The sequence below is a fragment of the Colius striatus genome, chromosome 14, assembly GCF_028858725.1.
Source record: "Colius striatus isolate bColStr4 chromosome 14, bColStr4.1.hap1, whole genome shotgun sequence".
Taxonomy (NCBI): Eukaryota; Metazoa; Chordata; class Aves; order Coliiformes; family Coliidae; genus Colius; species Colius striatus.
This window is the reverse complement of record NC_084772.1, coordinates 22,731,200-22,755,964: the sequence shown is the minus strand read 5'-3', so window position 1 is coordinate 22,755,964 and position 24,765 is coordinate 22,731,200. Positions and strand designations below refer to the sequence as shown.

Below are 24,765 nucleotides of genomic sequence, written 5' to 3'. Positions count from 1 at the left end.
AATATTGCATTTAACTTGTTGACTCTGTAAACACTATATATATCTATATATAAACCAATAGCTTTTCCTTTGGTGTTTGTTTGAGACTTTTTGCTCATCTGCAGCATCACTGATCCTTAGGATGTGGCCTCTCTGGTCTTACACTGAGTGATCTGGAGACTGGTGACAAGGGCAAGGTAAAGGCTGTCTGACAGATGGATCACAAGTCATCATTCTGTATTCAAATACTTTTGGTTTGACGTGGTCTGTCTTGAACACCTTGAAATAAGAGCCAGGTGGCACTGACCCGTCAGGGAGAGCTTCCACTGCAGACTGCAGAGCAAAGCCACGTCTCTGCTGGCCAAGCAAAACACACAGGGTAGAGCAGCAGCAAATACTACCAGAAGCAAACTCTGTTGGTTTGAGTATAAAAATGGACAGAGGTAAGAAGTGATAAATCAGTTCAGAGAGCAACGGAGGATACAAAGAAGGGAACGTGGAACGGAACAGATCCTTTCCAGGTCTGGTGCCCTTTCCAAAAGTGAGAGGGGCAAAGATGGCTCCTGCATGTCCGTTCTAGGGGATGAATGATACATTAAAACAGCTTCTGTAAGGTGAGGAAATGAGATGTTAGTGGCATGTGGAGGGCGAACTGTAGCACTGAGATTAAATTCCTTTTGTAGCAAGTGTCACAAGACTGTGTAAGGTTAGCTCATTACCATGAATAAATGGAAAGTTTTGCACTTTGAAGGCAACATTGTTATTGTTATTCCCTCGGGCTTCAAGGGACTGAAACCAAAAGCTTTTCTAACTGAAAAAGAGAGGGGTAAAAACAGGTTTATAAGTAGTCTGGGCAAAAGGTTTTGCTTCTTGTTTTAACTTTGCTGATCCCAAGTAGGAGGGTTGTGGTGACCACTTCTAACCTAATGCAGAGAGGAGCAGCCATCGGAGAGAGGACCATAGCTCCCAGCACGTGCAGACCAGCCTGTAACCACTGTGGACGTCAACTGGCAGGAGGGGGTCTTCAGGCTACAGACACAGACGTACGGCACACCAGTGTTTGGTGGGCTGACATTTGGGAACCACAAAGCTACAGCATGCACTGTTAGATACTCAGTCTTAAAGAACCAAGCAACAGTGTACACCCTCTTTGCCCTACCCCCTCTCTGTGCTAATGTTTTGCCTTTTCCACTTGAAACATGCCTGGATTCATCTTCCATTGTTTCATAGTCTTATAACAATTTATATTAGCAGTGGGAACCTTTTCATGTAGGTACAGGCTACAGTCACATTTCACCTTGGCTACCTCTTGAATAAATTAAAGAAGGCTTAAATTTCCTACCCTCTGGCAGGTTTACCCAGGCTCAGTTATTGCAGCTTTCCATGGCTCCTCCCCAGCTCACTTTCTCCATGTTCCTCTCATTGTTTTTGCAGCTGGGTGTGGAGCAAAAGCAACTTTCTTTTCTACCCATGTGGTTCTGTTTACTGATGGCCCACCACAACCAACCCCCCTGCATTATCTGCAGTGACCACTGAAAGTCACTGTTCTGTTGGTCACAGAAGAACTTACTATGAGAATGAGCACCTTGAATGTGATCTATGGTTCCAGATGAGCAGCGTTGCATTTGGCTCTTAAAATGGTTGACCAAGCTCAGCTTACTGTGAGGTGGCAGAACAGTTGAGGTGGGAAGGGACCTCCAGAGGCCATCTGGTCCAAGCCCCCTTGCTCATGCAGGGACATCCACAGCCAGCTGCCCAGGACCATGTCTTCTGAGTATCCCAAAGGTAGGAGACTCAACAACTTCCCTGGCTAACCTCTGCCAGCACTCCATCATCCTTACAGTGGAAAACTGTTTCCTGATGTTCAGAGGGAACCTCTTGCGCTTCTGTTTGTGCCCACTGCCTCTTGTCTCATCACTGGGTGCCACTGAAAACAGCCTGGGTCTGTTTTCTTTACACTCTCCCCTCAGGAATTTCTACACATTGGTGAGATCCTCCTCTCCTCCCTCAATCCTTCTCTTCTCCAGGCTGAAGTCCCAGCTCTCTCAGCCTTTCCTCACAGGAGGGATGCTCCAGTTCCTTCACTATCTTAGCAGCCCTTTTCTGGATGGCTTCCAGTGTGTCTATGCCTCTTCTGCACTGGAGAGCCCAGGGCCAGACACAGTTCTCCCAGGTGTGGCCTCAGCAGTGTTGAATAAAGAGGTAAGCAAATTGTGCAGTACTGGAGAACTGACCTGCCCTTATTGTTCCCCATTTGATCATCTCTTTCACTTGCAAATTTGAAATTCTGTTTAAGTGAAAATTAGCTCTTGAATAAACCAGCGAACTTGAACTTGTTTGTTGTTTGCTTACCTCAGTCAGCCTTTCTGTTACTGTTTATATGGGCAATCTTAGAACAGGAGCTCAGTTTCCTCCTTACTTTTTCCAGGGATGCTACTGCAAATAAGCACACAATGACAGTGTTAAGAGAACGGGTGTGCACTGCCATTTCCAGGGAGATGACATCCCCCTTTGCTTCCATTGTATGGGCATAAACTCTGAGAGATTTACCCCTGGAGGTGTTGTGGACTATGAAAATTCTCAGCTCCAGAATTCATGCTGCAGTAAACAAGATCCCTTTCCATAGTGAGGTAGGCTTTCACCTCCAGCAGAACTGCAGCAGCCCAAACCCATCTATGGGGCAAGAGTCCAAGAACAGGATAAAGCTCACAGGGTAAAGAAGGGGACTAAACACAAACATTAATTTATTTTCCCTTTGTTCATAGGCTGTGACTTGGCCCCTAGAGCAGACTGAATCCCCAGAATCTGCTCCCACCAGGACTGCTTTGGCAGACATCTCTCAGCTCTGTTATCTGATGTTCAGGAGAAACCCAGAACCCTCTGGCAGGGAGAGTAAGCCAGGAGCCTGCAGCAGCCTCCTGAGCGTGGAGGTGCAGCGCAGGTGGTTGCAGCCCTTGGCAGTGGCTTAATGCAGCGCGCTGTTGCTCTGCTCCTCAAAAGTCATTTTGCCGAGCAGCTGGCTCTCCAGCTCCACATTGTTCACCGGCAGCTGGAAAAAGTTCATTTCGGCTGCCAAAGCGGCCATGGCAGATGGGTCCTGGCCAAACTGCGCCCGGAGCATCATGTCCATTTTCTCCAGGCGCCGCTTCAGCCTCTTGGCCTCGCGCTCCCGGATGAGCCGGGCCTGTCGCTTCTCCGGCGTCTCATTGGCGCGTTTCAGGCGCATGGCCTCGCGGTCCCTCTGCAGCCGCCGCGCACGCTGCTCGTCTGTCTCCTGCATGCGCTGCAGCCGCTTCGCCTCCCGGTCCCGCATGCGCCTCACCTCCCGCTCCTCGGGCGTCTCGTTGTCCCGGCGGCTCTTCTTGGCTGTGCGCTCGCGCTCCAGGCGCTGCAGCCGCGCGGCCAGGGGCTCGTTCTGCCGGCGCAGGGCCCACTTGCGCCCGCCCGGCGCCTGCGCCTCCAGCAGCCTGCGGTACGTGGCGCAGTTGTTGCACACGAGCAGGATGCCTGCAGGGTACACAGGGGGGTGGAAGGCAATGTCTTTTCCCTCAACAGCGGAGGGGCCCTCACTTTGCGGTGCCGGCAGGCGATCTGCACTGAGCACCTCTGGCAGCTTCTCACTGGAAAGCAGAAAGAGCAGAGAGTCAGAGACGTGGTGCCAGCAGAAAAGTCCCCACCTCAGGCTGCCCAGGGGGCTGCAATGAACAGTGCCTCTACTATGGCCCATGACAGAAGCCTTTGCTAAGCCGTTCCTGCCCACAGACATGTCTGAATATCTAAAATGAAGCAACATGGCATCCAGGGATAGGAAGCAATTTGGCCCCAAGCAGCATCTGGGTTGGAAGAGCACAAAAGCAGGATTAGCCTGAAAACTGCTCCTCCCTATTGTCTCTGGATTTCTCCTTTCAGCCCTGCACAACCAGTTGGTGGATAATCTTCTACCAGGTAAGACACAAACAAGGAACGTTTTGGTTCCCGCCTGCAGCCCTGCTCTGGAAATGATGAATGCATCTGGGCAGCACACACCAGCTCTGATGGCTTGCTGGGCAAGGGAAGCAGTTGATGGTTCTCCAGTGACTGGAGACTCCAGTGCTTTCTGTACAGTCCTAGTTCTTCCTAGAGCTAAGGAACACCCTATTAGCAGCACAACCCATGGAGGTCTTAGCAGCTGATGCAGAGTGACAGGCAGGAAAGGATCAAGGGAATCTCACTCACTGGGGGTGTTCACGACTCTCCTACAGGCCTTAGTGGGCCCAGACCCATGACTTTGGTGTCATTTAAGGCAACCCACCTAATCTTTAACACAGGTACCCTATCCCACTCACCAGCCAGGGCGACCCTGACCTGTTGAATGTGGCGTGGCTGGTGAAGCGTGCTCCACACACCGCACAGTTTGACAGCTGGTCCTCTGAATGTATCAGGAGATGTCGTCCAAGGGATCCTGGCGAGCTGAGGGCTCTGCCACATACAGGACACATGTAGCTCTTCGCACTCACCACAGCTGCAGTGTGCTGCAAAACAACCCCAGGGACGTTAGTTACAAACCAGCCAGGACCCTGGCCAGTCTGAGGCACGCTCAGCAGATACAGCAAAACATTCAGTTCAGCCTCTTGGAATGGGAATACTTTACCACTAAAGTGTCTGACAGCTCCTGGACCAAGTTCAAGACATTGGGGTGCTACAGGTCAAACAGCAAGGAGGAAACTTGTCTACAGCTCCACTCCAGTGCAAGAGAAACAATTAAGGCTAAAATACTTGGATCCTAAGACTTGACCCTTCCTTTCAGAAATGTGTCTGAGGAGCTGCTGTTGCTGGACAAGGCATGACCAGACTGACAGTAGGCAGGATGCTGGTGAGGAAGCAGTTAGATGGAGACAGTCAGCTGGTGCAGGTAAGTGGCTAATTCACTTCTGATTCATTCCTTTACAGACTTTGACGTGCTGTGAAGAGAGCACTGATAGCAAAACCTATGAGACTGCAGCACAGATTTCCTGCAATACTGGAATCACTTTGGAGGAAGAACAACTGTTTTCATGGGTAGGAACCATGATAAAGGTAGAAAATAAACTAAGTAATTAGGAGGAAGGTTTCTTCTCTCACTGAATGATGTACAAATTGCTTCCATGTTTAATCTGAAGGAACTGCCTGGTCTCAGCCTGCAACTGTTTGTGGAGACTGCCGTGGGACACAGTTGTGTTTTGCAGAGCTGCAGACTAGTGCCTTGCTGATTCACCAGGACACCCTCTGGACACAGTTTACTGCTGTAAACTTCAATCACGTCCTAGCTTAGATGCTCAGTTCTGTGACTCTGAAGACCAGAACAAAGCCATACTGTGCTTTGCGCTGTTTCTGGATTTGGGGCTTCAGGCCAGATATAGTGCAGAGTCTGGAACCAGCCTCTACCTGGTATATGTGAGCAATGAGCTGCTCTCTGCTCCCACACTCCAGCTGGCAGAGGGGACACTGTGACAGTCCCAGCAGAGGGTCAGCACTCAAACTCTCAGGCACCTGCAAGGAGGAAAAGTCATTCAGGTGTAAGAAACACAGATCCCCACACACAGCCACTCCACACACTCCATCCACCTCGCAGACAGGCCTTCAGCAGACCAGCTGCTTTGTGTCCTTGCTGTCTGAAACTGCCTTTATGTAGCCCCTTAGCAAAGCTCCTGCTGTCTCACGGAGAACAGGCAGAGAACAGCCCCCATGGCCTCCGCTCATGCCCAGGCTCTCGCCAGCACAGTGGCTCTGGTAGGCAAGGCCTGCTTTGGGGCAAAGGGAAGGGGAAGTCAGTCAGAGAAAGCACCAGAACTGAAGGAAGGAGGCACACTCTGCACAACCATCCTGGCCAGCCAGGAGAAGGGCAGTTTGTGCCAGCTGTCTCCTGCTCCTGCAGCCCAAGAGCTCACACCCTTTCCTCCTGCCAGGAGACATAGTTTGGAGAAGGTGGGAGGGAGAAAAAGATAAGAAACCATAACAGAGAGAGGAGGTGTCCAAACAGTACTCTTCTCTCTCCCTGGGAGGTTAAGGTGAGTGAAGAGTCAGTACACACGTGCCTCATTTTCTCTCATCAGTGGGGTTCCAGACACAGGCTGCTCTGCATTCTCCAATTCTTTCTTCACTTTCAACACTGAGCCATCCTCCTCAGATGTATGAGAAGAAACTTCATCCTGTGTGGTTTCCTCGTCATCACTGCCACCTGGAACACACAGAACAGTTATTCAGAGCCTCAGGAGCCTGTGGACACTCACAGGCCTTAGTTGTCTTGACCAACATCACGCGGGGCCTCTACCCACCCTCTCTAACCAGGAGCTCCATTGAAACCCAGGCTGGGACACTTGAGGGACTGAAGTGCCCTGTGAAGTCCCTGGACCTGGCCTGTTATCCAGCCTTGCTTTACAACCCCTGGGTTGTCAGGTGGACCTGCAGCTGTTACCACCCTGCTCTAGTAATTTGGGACTGCATCCTGGTGGTGAGGTCATTGCCCAGTCTGTGTGTGGTGGTCCTTTGCTGTGGGCTTGCCTTTCCTTAGGGAACAGCCCTGCTCATGCTCTTTGCTGACAGAGTCCTGCACAGGAGCCAAGGACTAACCCAGAGGAGGAGATGGGTAAGGTAGTCCTCAGAGGCCCCCCTAGGCTGTTCAGCATTGTGCCTCAACCCTTGTTGGAGCCTCCCCAGTCCACTACCTTGCCATTATTGGAGGGGACAGAACTCACTGCTGCTGGAATCGGGGTCTTGCAGCGGATGAAGGGTTGGCCTTTGGTCCCCAAGAGCTCCAGGAAAGTTGTTTTTCATCATGGCTTGGCGGGCTTGCTCCTCCAGCCCTGCAAAGACTTGTTCCCCTGGCAGCCACAAGAACAAAGAGTCAGGCTGGTGCCATTCCATTGCTTACACCACTAAGCTTTTGCCACCCACCCACCAGGTATGGGGTTGCTCCCCTGCACTGTGCAGAACCTCTGCAGTTGCCTCTCAGAAAGCATTTACATAACATCTCTGTTATGTAGATCTTGGACCTGTAGTATGAGTCCAGTCCCTGTGCATAGAACAGTCTGACTAGTGGAAATGTCCAGCATCAGGCTGCTCTCTGCAGACTCTTTGTAAGCCACTCCAGCTACAAAAAACACCCCAGTGAGATCCCATATATCTGCCATATGTAGCCAGGCGGCTTTCTCTGCCAATCAAGCCATAGCACAGCTCTGGGCAGGGAAAAGCTACTGGTGGATTATGGCAGCATCCCAGCTCAGGCACAGTGCTATATGGCTCTTCTACATCATGAAGTTCCATTCCTCGCTGTAACAGGCAACTTACACAAGAATAGTACCGAGTGCCTGGCACCTCATCTGCTCTGCACAGTGACACTAAAGCCAAGGGGTTGTTCCTGGCGTGGTCTGTCACCAGCTCATCCCAGGAGGGATGAGGACAAGATGCCCTTCAAGCAGATGTGTGTGCTCAGAGATGGTGTTCTGCTTACATGATGGATAACTTGCTTCATTGCCTTGCCTTGCCCAGCAGCGGCTCTGGCTAAAATAAATCTCAGAGACACCTCGTATGCCCAAACCAGAAAACTAAGGGGGTGAATCCAGAAAGCTGAGATGCTTGTTTATGATAGCTTACAGTCTGTTTTGTTGAAATACACTGATCACTAGTACCTCAACTCAATAGGAGGCGGCAAACACACTGAAAGAAGGCAATTATTTGTGCTACTCTGGAAGAAAACTCCTTACAGCAATTTCTGCAAAGGAGAACTTTTGGGTCCGAAGAATAACAACAATAGTAAACAATTACTTTGCATATTAAACCAAACAAATGGCTTTGTTCTACATGTAGTCATGATTTTGCTCTCAGTGGATGAACTGGGAGTGCCTGGGACAAGCTGCTGAAGTTCCCAGCAGCAGACCTTGTAACTGACTTGTCAGTTCTCACGAACCACTGACGGTGTGACTGTGAAACTGCTGAGGCAGATGCCTGCACTGTGCACAGAAACCAATCCAAGATGTAGCTTTCAGAAAAAAATGGTACCTTTTGGTATAGGGCCACAGCTGGCATCAGAATAAGCAGAGAACTGAATTCCTGACCCGCTGAGAGAGCACAGTCCTGTGACAAGGACGGGTACGCTCCCACACGCGGAGCTGTCTGGGCCCGCTGTGCCCATGTCTGTACTCACTGCCCTGCAGGCCTTACCCCGCCGTGCCCGGCGCTGCCTCAAAAGCAGCAACTTATGGAAGACTTCAAAGGCCTTCAGAAGTTTCACGGAGACTGTGGGAAGACTTTTAATCCCCAACATCCCCATGGAGGTTTCCAAAAGCATTTGAAGGCATTCTGTTTCAGACACGTGAGAATGGTTTCTGTAGAGAAGCCTTGAGGACAATCCATGCAGGCTGAAGAGAGGTGCTGAGGAGCACCCCGTTTCTCACTGAAAGCAGCAGGTATCATTGTGCCTGCTGTGACACATGTACCCCTGCTGGAAGCCACCCCAGCACTGAATGGTTTTCATAACCTGGGGTGCTGCTTTTATGTCTGGACCCCAACCTCACATTGGTGGGACTGAGGTGTATGAACAGCACACTACAGCATTACAGTGCCTCTTCAAGAAGCTGAGACCCACAAACCACTGGCTAATGGTCCAGAGACCAAAAAAGCATTGCAGGACAAAGTATAATGAGATGAAGAAACCTGCAGAATACAGGACAGGCATAAAACTATGGTGAAAAACCTGCTGCTCGTGACAGAATTACAAACCAGGATTCCCAAACACCACTGCAACTGCTAGTGGAAGCAGTTCCATGTTTGTTTTCTTCTCCCTTTCCTCTTGCAGATGCTTCCTCTGCTTCCACTGAGCAGTAGCCTGGAGTCCAAGGGCAGGCAGGTTCCTGCTCAGATACACAGACTACACAGTCAGTCTGCAGGAGTTTAAAAGGCTGTGACCTTTCTAAGAGGTAACTGAGGAAGGAACTTCTGCCAGTAACATTGGCATCAATCACAACTAAGAGATGACCATGTCTGCCAGTGGTCTTTCTGTACAACACACCCATAACCACACAGCACTGACTCAGTGCAGAGAGCTGCCAGATTACAGCCAGAAATGCAAACTGTTCCCCCAATGGCTGCTGGTAGCAGATGACACTGTGTATCCTCCACGAGCCTGGATCTCAAAAGGCAGCATGGGACTGGGAAAGACCAACTTTTTGCAATGCTGTCTTTAGCTTACACAAATTTTCTATGTATTGAACTGTCTCCAAAAGAACTTAGGGAAGTGTCCTGCCTTTGAACCCCTAGAGTTTGAATGTGACAAGTACAGGATTAGACTGTTTTTGTTGCTGCACACACATGTTTACACAGACACTGACGCCCCCACCTCCACCCCTCTGAATACACTTCCATTCATTTGAAAGGCAGTAAGACAGACAACAGCTTTAGGACCACTGCTGTCAGCAAGGGATGTTATGCTCAATAGTGAAGTCATAGACTCTTCTCCAGAAGTTTCTTTATTAAATACAAAAAGGGCCGCAGGCTGACCACAACACCAAAACAAGTCACCGTGTTGGTTTTACAAGCAGAGATGTAGGAAGGGAGAGCTCACACAAACGCTCTGCCTTGCATTCCGGTTCTCCTCTCCACAATGCTGTAATGAGTGGGGTGCTGGGCGAGCTGGGGCAGCCCCATGGTACTGTGCCACAGGGCACTTACACTGCTAGGGTCTGCTGGTGTAACAGCTTGAAATGACTTTTGTCCTGAGCCCTTCCCTTCTTGAACTGTATGAATGCAGGACAACTCTCAGGTGTTCTGGAAAATAAACACACAAACAAACAACCCCTGCCCCAAAATCCACAAAACAAAGATCCAAAGCAACTAATTCCCCTGTCTTCCTTCCTAAACAGAAAGGTCTCTCAGAGATGAGCCACTTTATTCCCTCCTTGTACATCAATTTAAAGTCCCTGTTCATGTAGGTCTTCTCTGTGCTCCTTTCATGGACCTGAATTTTGCAAGTCTTTCCACCACAGTGGATCTACTCCACCTGCCCCATGGGCTATTCTGGGTTGTCCACACTGCTGTAGTGGTTACTGCAATGAAAAACAACACAATTGAAAGAGTTAACAAATGTCAGCCCACAGAGCCCTTTAAGAACCACGGATTTTGATGCAAGTAACATTTCTGCTCAGTTCTGAATGATGTGTACTATTGCTCCCAAGATACTTTCTCTTCAAGATGGAAATATTATAGACAAGAAACACTGAAGAGCAAAACGTGTGTGTCTCTCAGAGGGAGAGAGGATTAATGGGATACTGGGGCCGTGACAAATAGAGGAAGTGACTAACAAAAACTGTTGTCAACGGTTATACAGTAAGCACCACTTGCGAAGCATACAAGCAAAAGGAAGAAAAGCAGCTCATGGGACAGCAGGGAGAGGAAATAAAAGTGCACATTAACACCTGCAGCAAGGTTTTGGCAAAGCAGGAGAGCAGTGAGCAGCCCGTAAGTGACAAAGTGATGGCGCAGCTGTGGATGGGCTTCAGTGCAAGACCACGGGAACTGCTTAGAGATATTTTGTGCTTTTATACTTTAGACCCTGGGAGAAAATAGAGGCTACATGGGGCCAGCCAATGTATTACCACAGCAGCAATGTAACTGCACTGTATTTTCCAAAGTGGTGTGGAACAGGCAGTGCAGCAAGTACATTCCAGTCCGGTTTTGACACTTTGTCAGGTGTTTTTCATGCACCATGTAGCAAAACAAAATTAAATTGCAAAGAGCCAATTACGTGCTGCAGCCTTGCCAACGGGGCCACGAGTACCACTGAACCTGTGGAGGGACTGCCCATCACGTACAAGGAGGCTTTTGTCATCATAGCAATTTTTATCATTGTTTCTGTTGTCGTTTTGATTTTCCTTACACATCAACATCCCTTTAAAACTGTTTTGACTTGTAACCACGCAACTTCCCTGCCAGTCACTCTGCATGCCAAACAGATTCTGTGCTACAAGAGGACAGTAAACCATGGTGTTTTCAGAGCAAGGCTAAATGAGGGCCATGCCAAGCCTGGGAAGTCAACCCGACAGAGGCGGCGCTGAGCAAGCCAAGGAGAGGAGATCTGCAGCTGTCACTTGCCCTAACGAATACAAGGAATAACACAGAGTGGCCATGCAAGGAAGAAGTAGGCACCATCCTCCCATAGATTTGTCCAGTTAGATATTCACAGTGGCATCTATGAAAAACGAAAAAGCACTTCCCCATCCCCCTCGCCTGATGAATCAGGTCCCCGCTGCAGATAACTGTGCAAAAGGCTGCATACCTGCTGTCCCTTTCATTCCTCTCCTCCCAAACAGTTCAGTCCCTGTGAAGAAGTCTCATAATGTGTATGATATGTCTCAGCCTGACTCCTCATTCTGCTGGCTCACCCAGTTCTTGGAGATGGTGCTCTCTCCGATTATCCTGGTCAGTGCACCGCATGGCACTGCTGGGCACTCCAGATACACAGCAGGCAAGGCAGGCAGAGAAGTTCCAAGGATTTGGTGGTGGTGGTCATCGTAAGACAGACAAGATTTTCCATCCCAAGGTGGAGACAACACCATTGACATGTTTCTTGTATCCTGCAGTCCTATTTTCTGGTGGTCCTACTTGCTGCTCCTGATGGTTCCTGTTGAACAGTTGCTCTGTGGCAGTGTACAGCAGGTAAAGGAGGTGAGCAGGTCCCAGAATTCCTCCCTATGGCACACGAGATGCCAGAACCTCAACCTCATGCCTACTGGTAGCATGTTTGCCAGACAGCTTCCTCCGAGACCAAAACTGGAGGTACAATCACTTGTCTTGTAGATTAAAAAAGCAATTGTTCTCTGTGAAAATAGTGCACAACTGAACTCCATGTGTGATTTCACGGGTAACAGTGCAAGCTTCTGAAGAACATAACGTTTATGCAGCAGAGTGCAGAAAACAGCCCCACTAAACACCACTGAAACTCTACCTGCACTGTTAGAGCTGTTGGACCCCTTGGCCCCCATCTATGAGAGGCCATGGCTCTGTACCAGGGGAGACAGTGTAAGTGCACACCTTATGCAAATCTGATCTGAACAGCAGCAGCGTCATCTGAGCCCTCCCAGAAGCAAAAGTGTGTGGACACAAGATGTGTTCCTGGCATCACAGGATAAAACACGGGACACAGCATATTTCTCTAAGGAAGAGAGTTCCAAAGTCACTGGGGTACCAACCACCAGGCAAATCAAAGCTCTACTCTGCCCACTCTTGAATTCAGCACCCAGAAACAGGAATTGGAGAGCACAAGTTAGTGCAGATGCCCAAAGCCATACCTCACAGCTCTTAAACTGGCCACCAAGGAAAGCTCTGCCAGCTCCCCCATGCCTGGCCCTAGCAGCCCACGGGGCTTTCAGGTCCCAGACAGAGGTGATTCTCTCCAGTACACTCCTCGAGTGTGCCAAGTGTGAGGCCATACCATAGCCTATTTCCCCCTGTTACAGAGATCAGCATGCAGACATTGCTGTTGCCATATCCAAACAGAAAGGCAGCACAGAGAAACAGAGACATACGAGCCAGCGGCATCAGCACAGTGAGGCAGTGTTAGGGCTGCAGCATTCAGCTCCCCATCCCAGCCCCCTGAGAGCTACTACAGCTCTGCAAGGCCACCTCATCAGCCTGGCTTTCACACAGCTACAGGACTGGAAACATCTTCCTCACTCCAGGCCAAATTCCAAACATGTCTTCAGCCACAAGGCTGGACATGATTGAGAGCATAGCTTCAATCTCCCCAACTTCCCTCTGCTCCAGCAAGTTGAATAAAAGCCCTGTATGTGCAGTTTCCCCTTTGCAGACAAACGTCCACGCGTGTCTCACAGCTCCACTAACACCTACAGGATACAGCCTGCCCACAAGAAATGCTGATGTGCAGCATCTTCACACCTTGCCCTGTCTGACAAGTACCAGGGTTTTGACAGTGCTGGAGAAACAAAGATCTGTCCTAACAGCTCAGCTCAAGAATGATCTGACAGACAGCATTTATCTGGGCAGTAAGTTACCTAACTACTGCCCATTCCCTGCCAGGAAAGAGCCAATGGCTTTAATTGCATTATCTGGCAGGAAAAGGAGGTACAGTGAGCTGAAGTAATGTGCCCAAGGACTGTCAGTTGAGCCTGCGGTAGGGCAAAGATCAGAACACAGGACTTTGTGGCTTTCAGCCACACACTCAAAGCACCTTGTCTAGTACTTCCTTTGCTATCCAAGATAGGCCAGAGCCCTGAAGTCACATTTCTTAGCACCCTAGCTTGCACTTGTGACAGTGTGAAGGCAAAGCACAGCTACAGGTCCTGCACATACACACCTACCTTCGCAGCATTAGTTGTTTGTTGAAGCCTATCCCTGTCCTGCCATGCCAGGACACAGACAGCTCCCCTCACATACAGAGCTCAGCTTCTCTTCCTACAGTTCCCAAGACAAAATTTGAGTAACAACCATTCCCCCCACAAACTGTATCTTTTCATCATTTCCCTCCTCCCCATCTCGCTCCACAACAACCCAGCCAGGACAAGATTCCTACGGTGCTGTGTAACATCATACTCACAGTGAACTTTGTTAGGAGTGGTCTGTTTCCGACGGGACATGTTTCCCTGGCCTGGGAGCACAGTGTTGGTTCCCTCAGCGGAGGGCTCACCTAAGAAGAGAATAGCTTGTCACACACACTGCTGCAACCTTCTGAGCCTCTGGTCAAATGCTGGTGGCTTCTGCTTACAGGGCTTGTTCTGCATCACCACAGCCACATTCAGTGCCAGCATCCAAAACAATCCACAAGCATTTCACAAGCCACTTGTGGAACAAATCCCACACAGTTCTCAAGCAGAGTTGTAAGCAATCATGTCCCCAGCACACAAAAAGCTAAGAGTGCCCCACTTCAGGAGTGACTGCAGTCTCAGTCCAAGCACCTTCTCCCTCCTGTCCATCCCCATGGCTGATAAGACAAGCGCCTGCAGACGCTGCCCTGTCTCTGGCTGCCCATTCAGACAGAGACAGAGGGGACACAGGGCCCCACCATGCCCAGAAGACTGTTGTCAGGCACAGGATAACGTCCCAGGCGCATTAGGCAGTGGCCACCCTACAACCACAGCTCCAGAGACAACAGCAGGCACTGGCAGGATGTTATAGCCAGCCCTGAGACACCCCAGGCCCTGACAGACACTGCTCAGAGGGACCGACCTCGCAGACAGGCTCACAGAGAGGGCAGTGCTGGGGCTGCCAGGCCGGCCCCGGGCAGGCAGGGCCGGGAGCACACGCACCTGCCCCTGCATGAGGAGGGACCCACCTGGGGAGGGGTGCACAGGCGGGTACACACCATCCCGCTAAGACTGAGAAACGAATCCATCCCCACAGTCTCCTCTGACAGACAGACAAAAGGAGCCGCCGAACCCGTTTCCCCAGACAGACGGACACGGCCGGCAGCACCAGCACCCGGGAGGCGGCAGGAGGAAGGGTCCGGCCCGAGAGCGGTCGGGCGCGCAGACAAGCGGCCCCGCTCCCCGGCTGAGGGACTGATGGAGGAATCCAGCCCGGGGCCTAGCCGCCGAGAGACCCGTCCCAGCGCCCGGCCGGACAGAGCGGCCCGGCGCCCCGCAGGCAGCGGCACGGCCGCTGCGGCCCCTCGGACGGACGGCGAGATCCGTCCCGCGCCTCGCGGGCGGCCGGCCCCGGCCCCGCCTGCCTCACCCGGTGCCGCCGCAGGTGCCGGGGAGCCGCAGACAGACAAAGGGCCACCGGACAGACAGACGGGCAAGATGGCGGCGGCGCCGGAGCGCGCGGCGCGGGCACGGCCCCGGGGAGCCCCCGGCCCGGCCCGTGCGGCTGCAGAGCCCGCGGCCGCGCCTTCTTTATCCGGAGCATCTCACCTGTTCGTCATGGGTCCGTCCCAGGCCGCCGCGCCTGCCCGCCCGCAGGAGCTCATTCGTGCCAGCTGCGGGGCTCGGCGTCCCGGCGAGCAGCCCGGGAAGCGGCGCCGGGCCCCGGCCCCTGGGCTGACAGCTGCCTCTCCCCACGCCCGGGTCGGGAAGCGGCCGCCCCTGCGCCACTGGAGCTCGCCAGAATCTCGCTTACCCTGCAAGGTCAAAAACCACCAGTTCACTATTAATTGAGCGGCCACCGCGTGTGTTACGAGCTCACGCATCCACTGAGACACGACCCGCGCCGCACAGCCGCCGCCTCGGCACCGCTTCCCTCCGCGGGCCCCACCGGGCGCCCGCGCCGGCACAGCTTACCCGGGGGCACCGCGGCACCAGGCTCAGCCCGAGTCCCTCTCAGACGCGTCGCGGCCACCCGAGCCGCACAGAGCCGGAGAGCGCCCGGCCGCGGCCCTGCGCGGCGCCTGCGGCCCAGCGGCGCCCGTCCCGCACCGAGGCGGGGCTCCGGTGGCGGGCGGAACCTACGCGCCGAGGGGCGGGAACTGGCGGCGCCGAGGGGCGGCCCACTCGTGTGCGAGACGAGGATCCCTCCGCGAGGTCACGTAGTTCGGCCGCCCTCGGCGGTTGTTGGTGCTGCCGCTGTTTCGTTGGCAGGGCACCGGCGCGGCGGGCCCTGCGGACGGCCCCTGCGGGCGGCCCCGCTCCCGTGCCGGCGCGGCGGGCCCCGCGGGCGGCCTCGCTGCCGCAGCTGCCGCCCCGGTTTGTTGGTGGGCGGTGAGGCGCGGTGAGTCCCGCCGCCGTGGATCCCTCCGCACGCGGTGAGGCGGCGCGAGTGGCTCGCGCCATCTTGTGCGGCTGGAGCCTGTGCGGGCGGGCGGTGAGTGCGGCCGTGCGGGTGCTGCCAGAGGGGGACACCGTGCCCCAAGTGCCGGCGGGCGGGGCGGAGGGCCAGTCCGGGCCCGCGCTGCGGGACGGTCCCCGAGCCGCCTCGCCGCGACCGGCAGCCGGGGAGGGAGAAAGGAAGGCGAAGGGTCGCTGTGTGTCAGCCCCGGTGGCGCGGCCGCGGGGTCCCGTGCGCTGCGGGTCCGGGTCTGAACGAGCCCCGGCCTCTGGGCAGCTGCTCGGCGAGACTCGCCGGCGGGCTCATACACCAGGAGGCCGCCCTAGCAACGGGCTCGTGGCTGTGTGAGTAAAGGTCAGTGCGGATGGGGTCAGAGTGGCAGCCCGTCCGCGGGCAGGGAAGGAAGGGTTGGATCAGCCTTTCGGAAGCGCCGTGCCGGGAGCTTCACGCCAGGGACTGAGGGCAACAAAACTTTAAAGTCACAGCAGGATGGTTGCGGAAGAGTGGCTGATGCGCTGGCTGCTGCCTAATGGCGGTGTTTGGAATTAGTCTGTTAAAACAGCTTGTTGTTGTTCAGAATAGGTAATGAATGCTTTACGGAGACGTTGTAACTGGTGCTGAGTGTTTCTTGCAGCGCTTCCAAGTTACTTTAATGTTGTAGGAGAATATTCCAGTTACAGAAGGTCAAAACTTAGCTTTTATGGTGTTAGATGTGTCATGTGTATGTATTTATGTAGCAATGTGTTTTCTGAGCTTGGTTGGTTCTGAACATCGTTAACGCCACTGCACTGATATGTGAATAGATCAGTTAAATGGGATATACTCTAGGTAGTAATAAATCCTGTGTAAACCTCTTGTTGTGAACAAAATGCTGTCACAAAATGCAAAAGCCTGCTCCAGTGTGTCCTTTGGGTACGAGCCATGCTCTTTCTGTGTGATACCTATTAAAAGAAATGGTTTTTGATGAACAGATGATGAGACAAAGTGCCGTAATAAATGTCTTCCGGGTTAGTTTTCTGTAGGACTGATGAGTTTCACTGGCTCCTGAGAGACTGGAGAAGTGCCAGAGCATCATGTGCTCAGTGAGCAGGAGGTGCGAGGGGAATATGGAATGACAGCTTTTTTCTTCTGGTGCCGGGACTGTTGTTGCACCCGTAGTTTGTACGGCCCTCGAGTTAGTTACACAGCTGTTGTACAACTCGCCTATTAACAGGACAGAGGTTGGCTTGATTCTTGCAGTTGACTTTCATGGTTCTTTAAAAACGTGGTTTGTGTCAGTGAAGTGACAGGGAGAGAGAGGATTTGACTGTGATACTTGTCACAGATGACGTCTTGAGGCATTAGCTTATTCCCATCACCTTTCTAGGTAAGGGAAAGTGAGCAGGTCTTCAAGCAGCTGTGCTGCTTGTTGTGATATCTGAGGGGCTTTTTCCCACTTGGGATTCTTAGAAATCTAGGTCTGAATAGAATCTCAAAACACCGGTAATCTGAGCTCACTGAACTGAAACACAGTCACATTCTCCTGGACCACTGCTAGTAGGTGCTGCTCTAACATTCTTAAAACTTTCCTCTGGTATTCACGTCAGTGGTTGCCTTCTCTTATCTAGATTAAATAGACCCTGGCATTTAACTCCTTGTTTTAGGATATGTTTTCTAACAGTGTTCCTATCTGTGGAGCAGTCCCAGTTTTTTATCATCTTAGCTCTGTTTCTGGGGTCCAGATTGTCTCAGAATAGGAATGTCCAGGAAGTTCGTACTTGCTGTTTGCCTTGGGTAGGTGCAGGGTTGTAAAGTGGGCGGAGGAATGATGAGTGCTGTAGGTCCAGTTCTCTGTACATAACCATGTCCAGTAATAGCAGGCCTGTGCCTGTTTGGAGAACTGGCTGTTGGTTTTTTACCCTGAGTGAAACAGTGACTGGTTTCCTTCTGACCAACAGCTCTTAGTTCCAATGACCTTCCCCTCTTCTTCCGCAGAAAGTGTTGATCATGTTGGGCTCAGGGTTCAAGGCTGAGCGCCTGAGGGTCAACCTACGCCTTGTCATCAATCGCCTCAAACTGCTGGAGAAAAAGAAAAGTGAGTATTTGAGGGGGCAAGTGTGACCCAGGGTGCTTTTGGGACTCGGGACACTCGAGAGAAGATTGCTCTGGAGTCAGGGTATTTTCATGGGCTGAGTATGGAACAGCCTTTTGCTCTTCCTTGCTGGACCCAGGCTTTGGTGTGCACAGCGTGGCCTCTGTCTGCCTTCCTGATGAGTGTCAGTGTGCAATTTATGGGGTGGTAGCTGTGAGCTGTGCATAGGGGGACATGCCAGTTTTCCCCAGGGAGGGCTTTCCTGGCCCTTTTGCGCTCACAGCATAGTGGGGAACTTCCTGGATGCTGTAGGAAGCTCTTCTGACGTGTGCTGTCCTGCCCTGCCCAGACATGGATAAGATCTGTGGTTCTTACTGACTCTGCAGGACAATTTAAAGTGTAGGAGTGTTTCTAGTAGCTAAAACTCCACTCTTCTTTTTCCTGTGAGCTAATGTGCTAGAACCACTCAGCCATGGCTGGGTGTCTTGTGCTGCAGAGGCTCAATGAAGGAGAGAGAAGCTCATGGTCGTTTTGTGTGTGGTGGGTACTGGGTGGGTTATGGAGGCAGCAGCCCCTGCCAGCTCAGTGACTGGTTTTGGGGGTATATGCTGCAGCTGAGTTGGCCCAGAAGGCAAGGAAGGAGATTGCAGATTATCTGGCAGCTGGAAAAGATGAGCGTGCCAGGATTCGTGTGGAGCACATCATCCGTGAAGATTACCTTGTGGAGGCCATGGAGATCCTGGAGCTGTACTGCGACCTGCTGCTAGCCCGCTTTGGCTTGATTCAGTCCATGAAGTAAGCTGTGACCTTGGGGGTTATGCTGTGAGCTCAGGGAGGGGTACTGCTGGGGCAGGCCTGAGGTACAGATCGCCACTTGTATTTATTTCGGTGTCCTAAGACCTCCAGAGACCTTTTCTTCCCCAGGCAGGGAAAGAAGACTGGAGCCCAGCATGGAGAATAGGGACTTTCAAGAAAAGCAGATTGAGGGCAGCAAAGATTAGGTGCTTGGTGTGGAGCTAGGATTGCCTTCTGTTGTCCCTAGGGAGCTGGACTCTGGCCTGGGAGAAGCGGTATCTACACTAATTTGGGCTGCACCACGACTCCAGTCAGAAGTGGCTGAGCTGAAGATTGTGAGTAGGATTGTTTGAGGGATGCTGTGTGGACAGGGCAGGGGTGACACTGACAGAAGCTGATGGAAGCCTTTGTCTGGGACTCTGTTAATAGGCAGAGGTCATGTTCTTGTGAGCTCTGCAGATGGACACCCCAGTGTAGGTGTCCCTGGAGCATCAAGGATGGCTAAGGCTGCTCAGCTGGGACTCGCAGTGGCAGAAATGAGGGCAGTTTGGGGAGTTGGGGGCAGGGGGCTGTAAGGGCTACAGCAGATCTGCAGTATGTGGTGGGGAGAGCAAGAATGTGCGTGTTACCAGAGTTTTTGTCCTGCTGCAGGTTGCTGACCAGCTGTGTGCCAAATACAGCAAGGAGTATGGGAAGCTGTGCCGGACAAACCAGATTGGGACAGTCAATGACAGGGTAATGAACTGGTGGAATGGCTGCAGCCTGCTGGAGCTGGCAGAGCAGATGTGCCTGCTGTGGCTCTGTGCCCCTTTTTCCTGTGGTCAGTGGCTGATGCTTGTGGCCTACTGCAGCATAGGGTAGGCCAGCAGTGCTACTGGGGGCCTTCCTGCACTGGGACATGGGAGCACAGCACTCAGGTCCTCGGGGCTCTGCTGTGCTGGCCATGGACGGAGAGGAGTAGAGCCCGTGGGCATAGGCCTGCCAGCAGCCTCCTCTGCAGCAGTGCTGTGCTGGGAGGAAAGGCTTCCCTGAGGCTGCACTCTGCTCATGCAGCAGAGGGGCCCTGGCTGGGGTTGAGGTCTGCTGTGCTGCTCTGCCATGTTCTCACTGAGCTCTCTGCACCTTCTGTTCCAGCTGATGCACAAGCTGAGTGTGGAGGCACCACCCAAGATCCTGGTGGAGAGGTACCTCATCGAGATTGCCAAGAACTACAACGTGCCCTATGAGCCTGACTCGGTGGTGATGGTGAGTGAGGCATGTGCAGGTCTGGAGCTCCCCTCTGTGTTTCCGTGCCTGAAACACCCTGCTGGGGCGGGGTGGGCATTGGGGGCCCTGGGGGTGCCACGTGGGCATTGGGAGCACAGGGCTGTGACATTGCAGCAAACTCGGTGGTAGTTACACTTTGGTGTTTTCTAGACAGCCCAGCAGAGCATGATCCCTGCTTCCCACAGCCCCACAACTTGTGGCCATAGTTAGTCATGGTATAATCTGGTTCCCTTTCTGATCACCTTTCGTATCACGTTGTAGCTGCTCTCTGTTCTACCCCTGTTGCATTGTCCAGTCTTGCCCAGTGACAAATGCTGCATGTAATGCTGTTCAGAGGGCTATGATCAGAATAGAGATGTGTTGGTGTGCAGAATTCTTCCACCTTCTCCAGGCTGAAGCTCCTGCAGGCGGTGAGGCAGACCTGATTGATGTGGGATTCACGGATGATGTGAAGAAGGGTGGCCCTGGAGGGGGAGGAGGTGGAGGATTTACAGCCCCGCTGCTTGGTCATGATGGAATAGTGCCCATGCCAGTGATGATGCCCATGCCCATGCCAGCACCAAACCCACCCTTCTCCTATCCGCCTCCAAAGGGACCAGTAAGTGCCTCTGCTTTAAGTGTTCCCTTTATGTGTGGAAGACTGTGGTGCTTAGCCCTGTGCACTGACTGGGAAGCATCTGTACCTGATAGCTTGATGTGTCAGAAGGCCATCATCTTGGTGTGAGACTGCATGGGATGGAAATTGTTGGCAGTAGGGCTGAAGCTTCATGTTGCTTCCTGACTGGAGGTTCCTACCCCTGTTCTCCAGCCAGCCCTGTCTGCCTTCAGGGAACAGAGGAGTCCAGATTTAACTCCTGAGGCAGTCTTCTGACTGCCAGGCTTTTGGCCAGGCATTGGAGCTGCACTTTTGAGTTGGTAGGCTGGTAGTGTGCCAAGATGCAGACAAGAAAATCGGGTGAGTTGTGTGGGGTGGGAACAGCACAGAAAAACAAGGAAGCACCCTGCCTTCAGGCCTGTAAGGGAGGAGGCGTGGGCCAGTGGCTCTTGGAGGTGATTTGTTGTGAGAGTGGAGGGCGGAGCTGAGAAGAACATTCTCTGAATTCAGTTATTGCAGGTTGTCTGTAGACTGCAGACTGTCAGAACAGACACACTTGGAGTTGTTAGTATGGTCTCAGTAATGCTGCAGTGTTTTTTGTGTAAAGTCTGGGCCAAGTATTGTCAGCTGTCTGAAGGCCTAGGCATAATACACTATAGGCTTGTGCCAAGTCTGTCTTTGAGGCACCATTGTGGTACAAGTAAGGGTAATACAAAGCCTCAAGTGAGCCTGAGACCTCCTTCGTTGTTTATGATACTGTTCTCGGGAGAAATGGCTCAAGTGTGCTTAATGCAGAGGATTAGCTTTTTAGTCCTGGTGTTTCTAATGCCTTGAAAGATTAAATGTTTAGTCATGCTGGTTCTTTAGAATAGCCCACAGTCCTGTTAGCTGGGTCAGGTAGACTCCACCTGACTTGCTAGGAAAAGATTCTCAGGTATTAAACCATATCAGGTTGGGTAATTGCCCGAATTTACCTTGGGATACTGCTTTCTCTGACTCCCATAGTAGCTGTAGGTGCCGTGGTTGCTCTCCCAGGTCAGTAGCCTGGTGCTTGACTTGACCTCTCTGTGTAGGAGAACTTCAGTGGTGTACCAGTGGGGACCTATCAGCCTTTCACCAACATCCATCCACCACCAATTCCAGCAGCCCCTCCAACATATGAGTCTGTAAGTGCCTGAGCTGAATCATGATTGCAGGCAGCCAAGTCAACCTCAAAGAGTGCAGTGGTAGCCACAGAAAAGGCAAATGCTGATGAAATTGCTTTGCTGTCAACCTTTGGAGCTTTTGGGGTGGTGCTTGGCATCGCTTTTGGGTGTGATGAATCACTGAGTGCAAGTGACGCCAGAATGACTTGTGAGAAGTTCCTCATTCAGCTGTGTGTTTTGGCTGCAAAGGAAAGCCAAGTTTTCTTTTACTACATTGTTAGAATGGTGTTAGAAAGTCATATTTTTCTGAGTGCTGAAAGCCAGGGTTTTCTGCCCTCCTGGGGTGCGTGGGATGTGTGTTGTTCTGCACAGGTGGGGGCTCTGGCTGCTGTGGGCCGTCTCCGGGAGTCTGTGCCTGATAGGAGAGAAGGCTTTAGTAACCAAATCTCTTTCAGATTGATGAGCCTAATCCTGACAAGGATGCTTCTGCCCCAGTGGTTGGTGAGTATGTTGGGAGGTATTGGGGAACCTGGGGTGGTTCAGGCCTGTGGTCAGTCTGGATTCCTGGTGGCCCTGGGAGGAAGCTTTCTGTATAGGGAGCAATAGGTAGAACTCAACACATTCCGAGAGCAGGACTGGAGACTGGGGAGGACTCTGGCAAAAATGAAGAGTATCCTCTCAAAACAGAGAAGATCCAGAGTTGGACAAAGAGGAACCTCATGAGGTTCAACAAGGACAAGTGCAGAGTCCTGCAGCTGGGAAGGAACAACCCCCTGCACCAGCACAGGCTGGGGGTCGAACTGCTGAAGAGCAGCTCTGCAGAGAGAGACCTGGGAGTCCTGATTGATAATAAACTGACCATGAGCCAGCAATGTTCCCTCGTGGCCAGGAAGGCCAATGGCATCCTGGGATGAATCAAGAAGAGTGTGGCCAGCAGGTCAAGGGAGGTTCTGCTCCCCCTCTACTCTGCCCTGGTGAGGCCTCATCTGGAGTCCTGTGTCCAGTTCTGGGCTCCTCAGTTCAAGAGGGACAGGGAACTTCTGGAGAGAGTCCAGCGCAGGGCCACCAAGATGATCAGGGGACTGGAACATCTTTCATACGAGGAAAGGCTGCGGGAACTGGGACTGTTTAGTCTGGAGAAGAGGAGACTGAGGGGAGATCTTATTAACATTTATAAATATCTAAAGGGTGGGTGTCAGGAGGTTGGGACATCCCTCTTTTCTATATTAGATAGTAGCAGGACAAGGGATGATGGGATGAAGCTGGAACACAAAAAGTTCCACTTAAATATAAGACAAAACTATTTCACTGTCAGGGTGACAGCAGTGGCACAGGCTGCCCAGAGGGGTTGTGGAGGCTCCTTCCTTGGAGGTCTTCAAGACCTGACTGGACATGTTCCTATGCAACCTGATCTAGGTGAACCTGCTTCTGCAGCAGGGGGGTTTGACTAGATGAGCTCTAAAGGTCCCTTCTAACCCTGCCATTCTATGATTCCCCTTGGGAAGAAATGGAGTCTGACTTTGGAGTCAGTACTGGGTCTCCAGCTTAAGCTGTCTCTCCAGTATGTTGCAGGGTGAAATCACAGAATCACAGAATGGTAGTGGTTGGAAGGGACCTTTAGAGATCATCTAGTCCAACACCCCCGCTCTAGCATGTCCACCTAGATCAGGTCACTCAGGAATGTGTCCAGGTGGGTTTGGAAGCCTCCAGAGCAGGAGCTTCCCCAACCTCCCTGGGCAGCCTGGGCCAGGGCTCCCTCACCTCACCAGGAAAGAAGTTTTTCCTTAAGTTTAAGTGGAACTCTCTATGTTCCAGCTTTTGTGTGTTTACCTCTTGTCCTATTATGGGACATTACAGGCAAAAAGCATCACCCCATCCTCTTGCAAATGAGGAATCAATGGCTCCAAGTGACAATGTATTCTCCTGTGGTGTAAATAATATTGTTCTGCAGCAACAGAATGAAAGAAGTAACCACTAAGAGGGTAGATGGGTTGTGTTAATGTCGGTGTTGGGGCTACGTACAGCTGCACAGGACTGGCAGGGATAGCTGTTACCCCTTGATGCATCTGCCTAAGGGCTTACGAGGTGCTTCATGTGTCAAAATTGGATTATAACAAAGTTCTGCCTTGTACAAAATGATTCTGCTCTGTAGCCCTTGGCCAGCCCCAGCGAGGATTTCTGATGTCCTGCTGGAGTGCTCTGGCAGCGCTGGTGGTGCACGCTGAAGATAGGCCTGTGGGTGCACTGCACGTGGCTGCGTGCCTCAGTGTGACGGCTATGTGACAGCAGTGATACCCTGCATGTGTCTTTAGGAGGTGTTGGACTGGAGAAAACTCTGACTTTGAGCCCCCAGGGTACTTGGTACTGCTTTTTGTTAGAATGGCCTTTGTGTGGTTTGTTTGACCTGGTGTGGGTGAGATGATGGTGAGGTGAAATCATATTTCTCTTCTTCTAAACAGGGCCTGGGCCTAATCCAGAAGCTTCTCCTAAACCAAAAGCTGAGGTTCCTCATACCTTTGATAACTTTGTGCTGCCTGAATTACCATCTGTGCCAGATACGCTGCCAACAGCATCTGCTGGCGCCAACTCTTCTGCCTCTGAAGACATCGACTTTGATGATCTTTCTCGGAGATTTGAGGAGCTAAAGAAGAAGACATAAAACTGAGTGGGCTGTGGCCCTGGTGTGAGGGGCAGGAGCTGTGACAGCTTCATCCCTCTGAAACGCTCCCCTTGAAGCTGTTTTTCTCTGTTAACCTCCGATGAACACACTCTTTTTTGCACTCTCTTCCTACTGCACTTAAACCAAGTGCTGCTGCTTTCCTGACCTTTGTTGCTCCGGGAAGGGAACTTTGGGGACTCCTGTGAGGCCGGAGCAGGGGTCAACCCCTGTAAAGGCAGCTGGTGGGGGAAATTGTGCCGGGTGTTGCAGGTGCCATTCCTGACTGCCTCTACCATGCCTCTGTGCCCACTCCTGCAGGGGAGGGAGGTGAGAGCTGGATGGCGCTTTCTCCTCCTCCCAGCAGCAGCACCCTCGGCTCTGGCGCCTGGTATGGTGACAGTGATGGAGTCCCTTTGTTCAGAGTTCTCAAGGGGCCTTGCTCTGGGACCTGTGCCGGCCCTGGCATTCTGCCTATCCCTGGTTCCAGCTATCACTGTTTGAAGTTTGCCTCCTGTTCTTTTTCCTG

At 52.2% G+C, this 24,765-nt stretch overlaps 2 protein-coding genes across 12 annotated transcripts; one reads left to right on the top strand and one right to left on the bottom strand.

Annotated features, from left to right (window-relative positions):
* Positions 1-2,706: 2,706 nt before the first annotated feature.
* Positions 2,707-15,370, bottom strand: ZNF821 (zinc finger protein 821). 9 transcript variants are annotated; one of them, XM_062007855.1, is made up of 8 exons: positions 15,225-15,370; positions 14,859-15,064; positions 13,544-13,633; positions 6,693-6,818; positions 6,033-6,175; positions 5,383-5,487; positions 4,324-4,490; positions 2,707-3,599 (listed from the first exon to the last, which is right to left on the bottom strand). In XM_062007855.1, exons 3-8 carry the CDS (start codon positions 13,581-13,583, stop codon positions 2,945-2,947), a joined length of 1,236 nt encoding a protein of 411 aa, XP_061863839.1. In that variant the 5' UTR covers positions 13,584-13,633; positions 14,859-15,064; positions 15,225-15,370; the 3' UTR covers positions 2,707-2,944. The 9 variants fall into 9 exon arrangements, with proteins under 9 accessions (XP_061863839.1, XP_061863831.1, XP_061863836.1 ...); XM_062007847.1 differs by lacking the exons at positions 14,859-15,064; positions 15,225-15,370 and adding an exon at positions 11,267-11,679 and having other exon boundaries at positions 6,693-10,037; positions 13,544-13,631; XM_062007852.1 differs by lacking the exons at positions 14,859-15,064; positions 15,225-15,370 and adding an exon at positions 11,267-11,679 and having other exon boundaries at positions 6,693-9,759; positions 13,544-13,631.
* Positions 15,371-15,659: 289 nt separating this feature from the next.
* IST1 (IST1 factor associated with ESCRT-III) lies at positions 15,660-24,741 on the top strand. 3 transcript variants are annotated; one of them, XM_062007617.1, is made up of 10 exons: positions 15,660-15,744; positions 17,683-17,782; positions 18,394-18,574; positions 18,822-18,909; positions 19,226-19,309; positions 19,709-19,819; positions 20,232-20,438; positions 21,509-21,601; positions 22,036-22,081; positions 24,040-24,741. In XM_062007617.1, the coding sequence occupies exons 2-10, from the start codon at positions 17,695-17,697 to the stop codon at positions 24,237-24,239; spliced, it is 1,098 nt and encodes a 365-aa protein (XP_061863601.1). In that variant the 5' UTR covers positions 15,660-15,744; positions 17,683-17,694; the 3' UTR covers positions 24,240-24,741. The 3 variants fall into 3 exon arrangements, with proteins under 3 accessions (XP_061863601.1, XP_061863602.1, XP_061863600.1); XM_062007616.1 differs by lacking the exon at positions 15,660-15,744 and adding an exon at positions 15,754-16,062; XM_062007618.1 differs by lacking the exons at positions 15,660-15,744; positions 21,509-21,601 and adding an exon at positions 15,752-16,062.
* Positions 24,742-24,765: the final 24 nt, after the last annotated feature.

What these genes read in the sequence shown, in the direction of transcription:
- ZNF821 (XM_062007854.1), bottom strand. Translation starts at nt 6,861, where the DNA reads ATGGAATGGCACCAGCCTGACTCTTTGTTCTTGTGGCTGCCAGGGGAA. An exon ending in AGACCCCGATTCCAGCAGCA is followed by an intron (nt 6,176 to 6,692) that starts GTGAGTTCTGTC and finishes TGTGTGTTCCAG; the next exon opens with GTGGCAGTGATGACGAGGAA. An exon ending in CACTGATGAGAGAAAATGAG is followed by an intron (nt 5,488 to 6,032) that starts GCACGTGTGTAC and finishes TCCTCCTTGCAG; the next exon opens with GTGCCTGAGAGTTTGAGTGC.
- IST1 (XM_062007617.1), top strand. Translation starts at nt 17,695, where the DNA reads ATGTTGGGCTCAGGGTTCAAGGCTGAGCGCCTGAGGGTCAACCTACGC. An exon ending in AAGTGGCTGAGCTGAAGATT is followed by an intron (nt 18,910 to 19,225) that starts GTGAGTAGGATT and finishes GTCCTGCTGCAG; the next exon opens with GTTGCTGACCAGCTGTGTGC. An exon ending in AGCCTGACTCGGTGGTGATG is followed by an intron (nt 19,820 to 20,231) that starts GTGAGTGAGGCA and finishes CACCTTCTCCAG; the next exon opens with GCTGAAGCTCCTGCAGGCGG.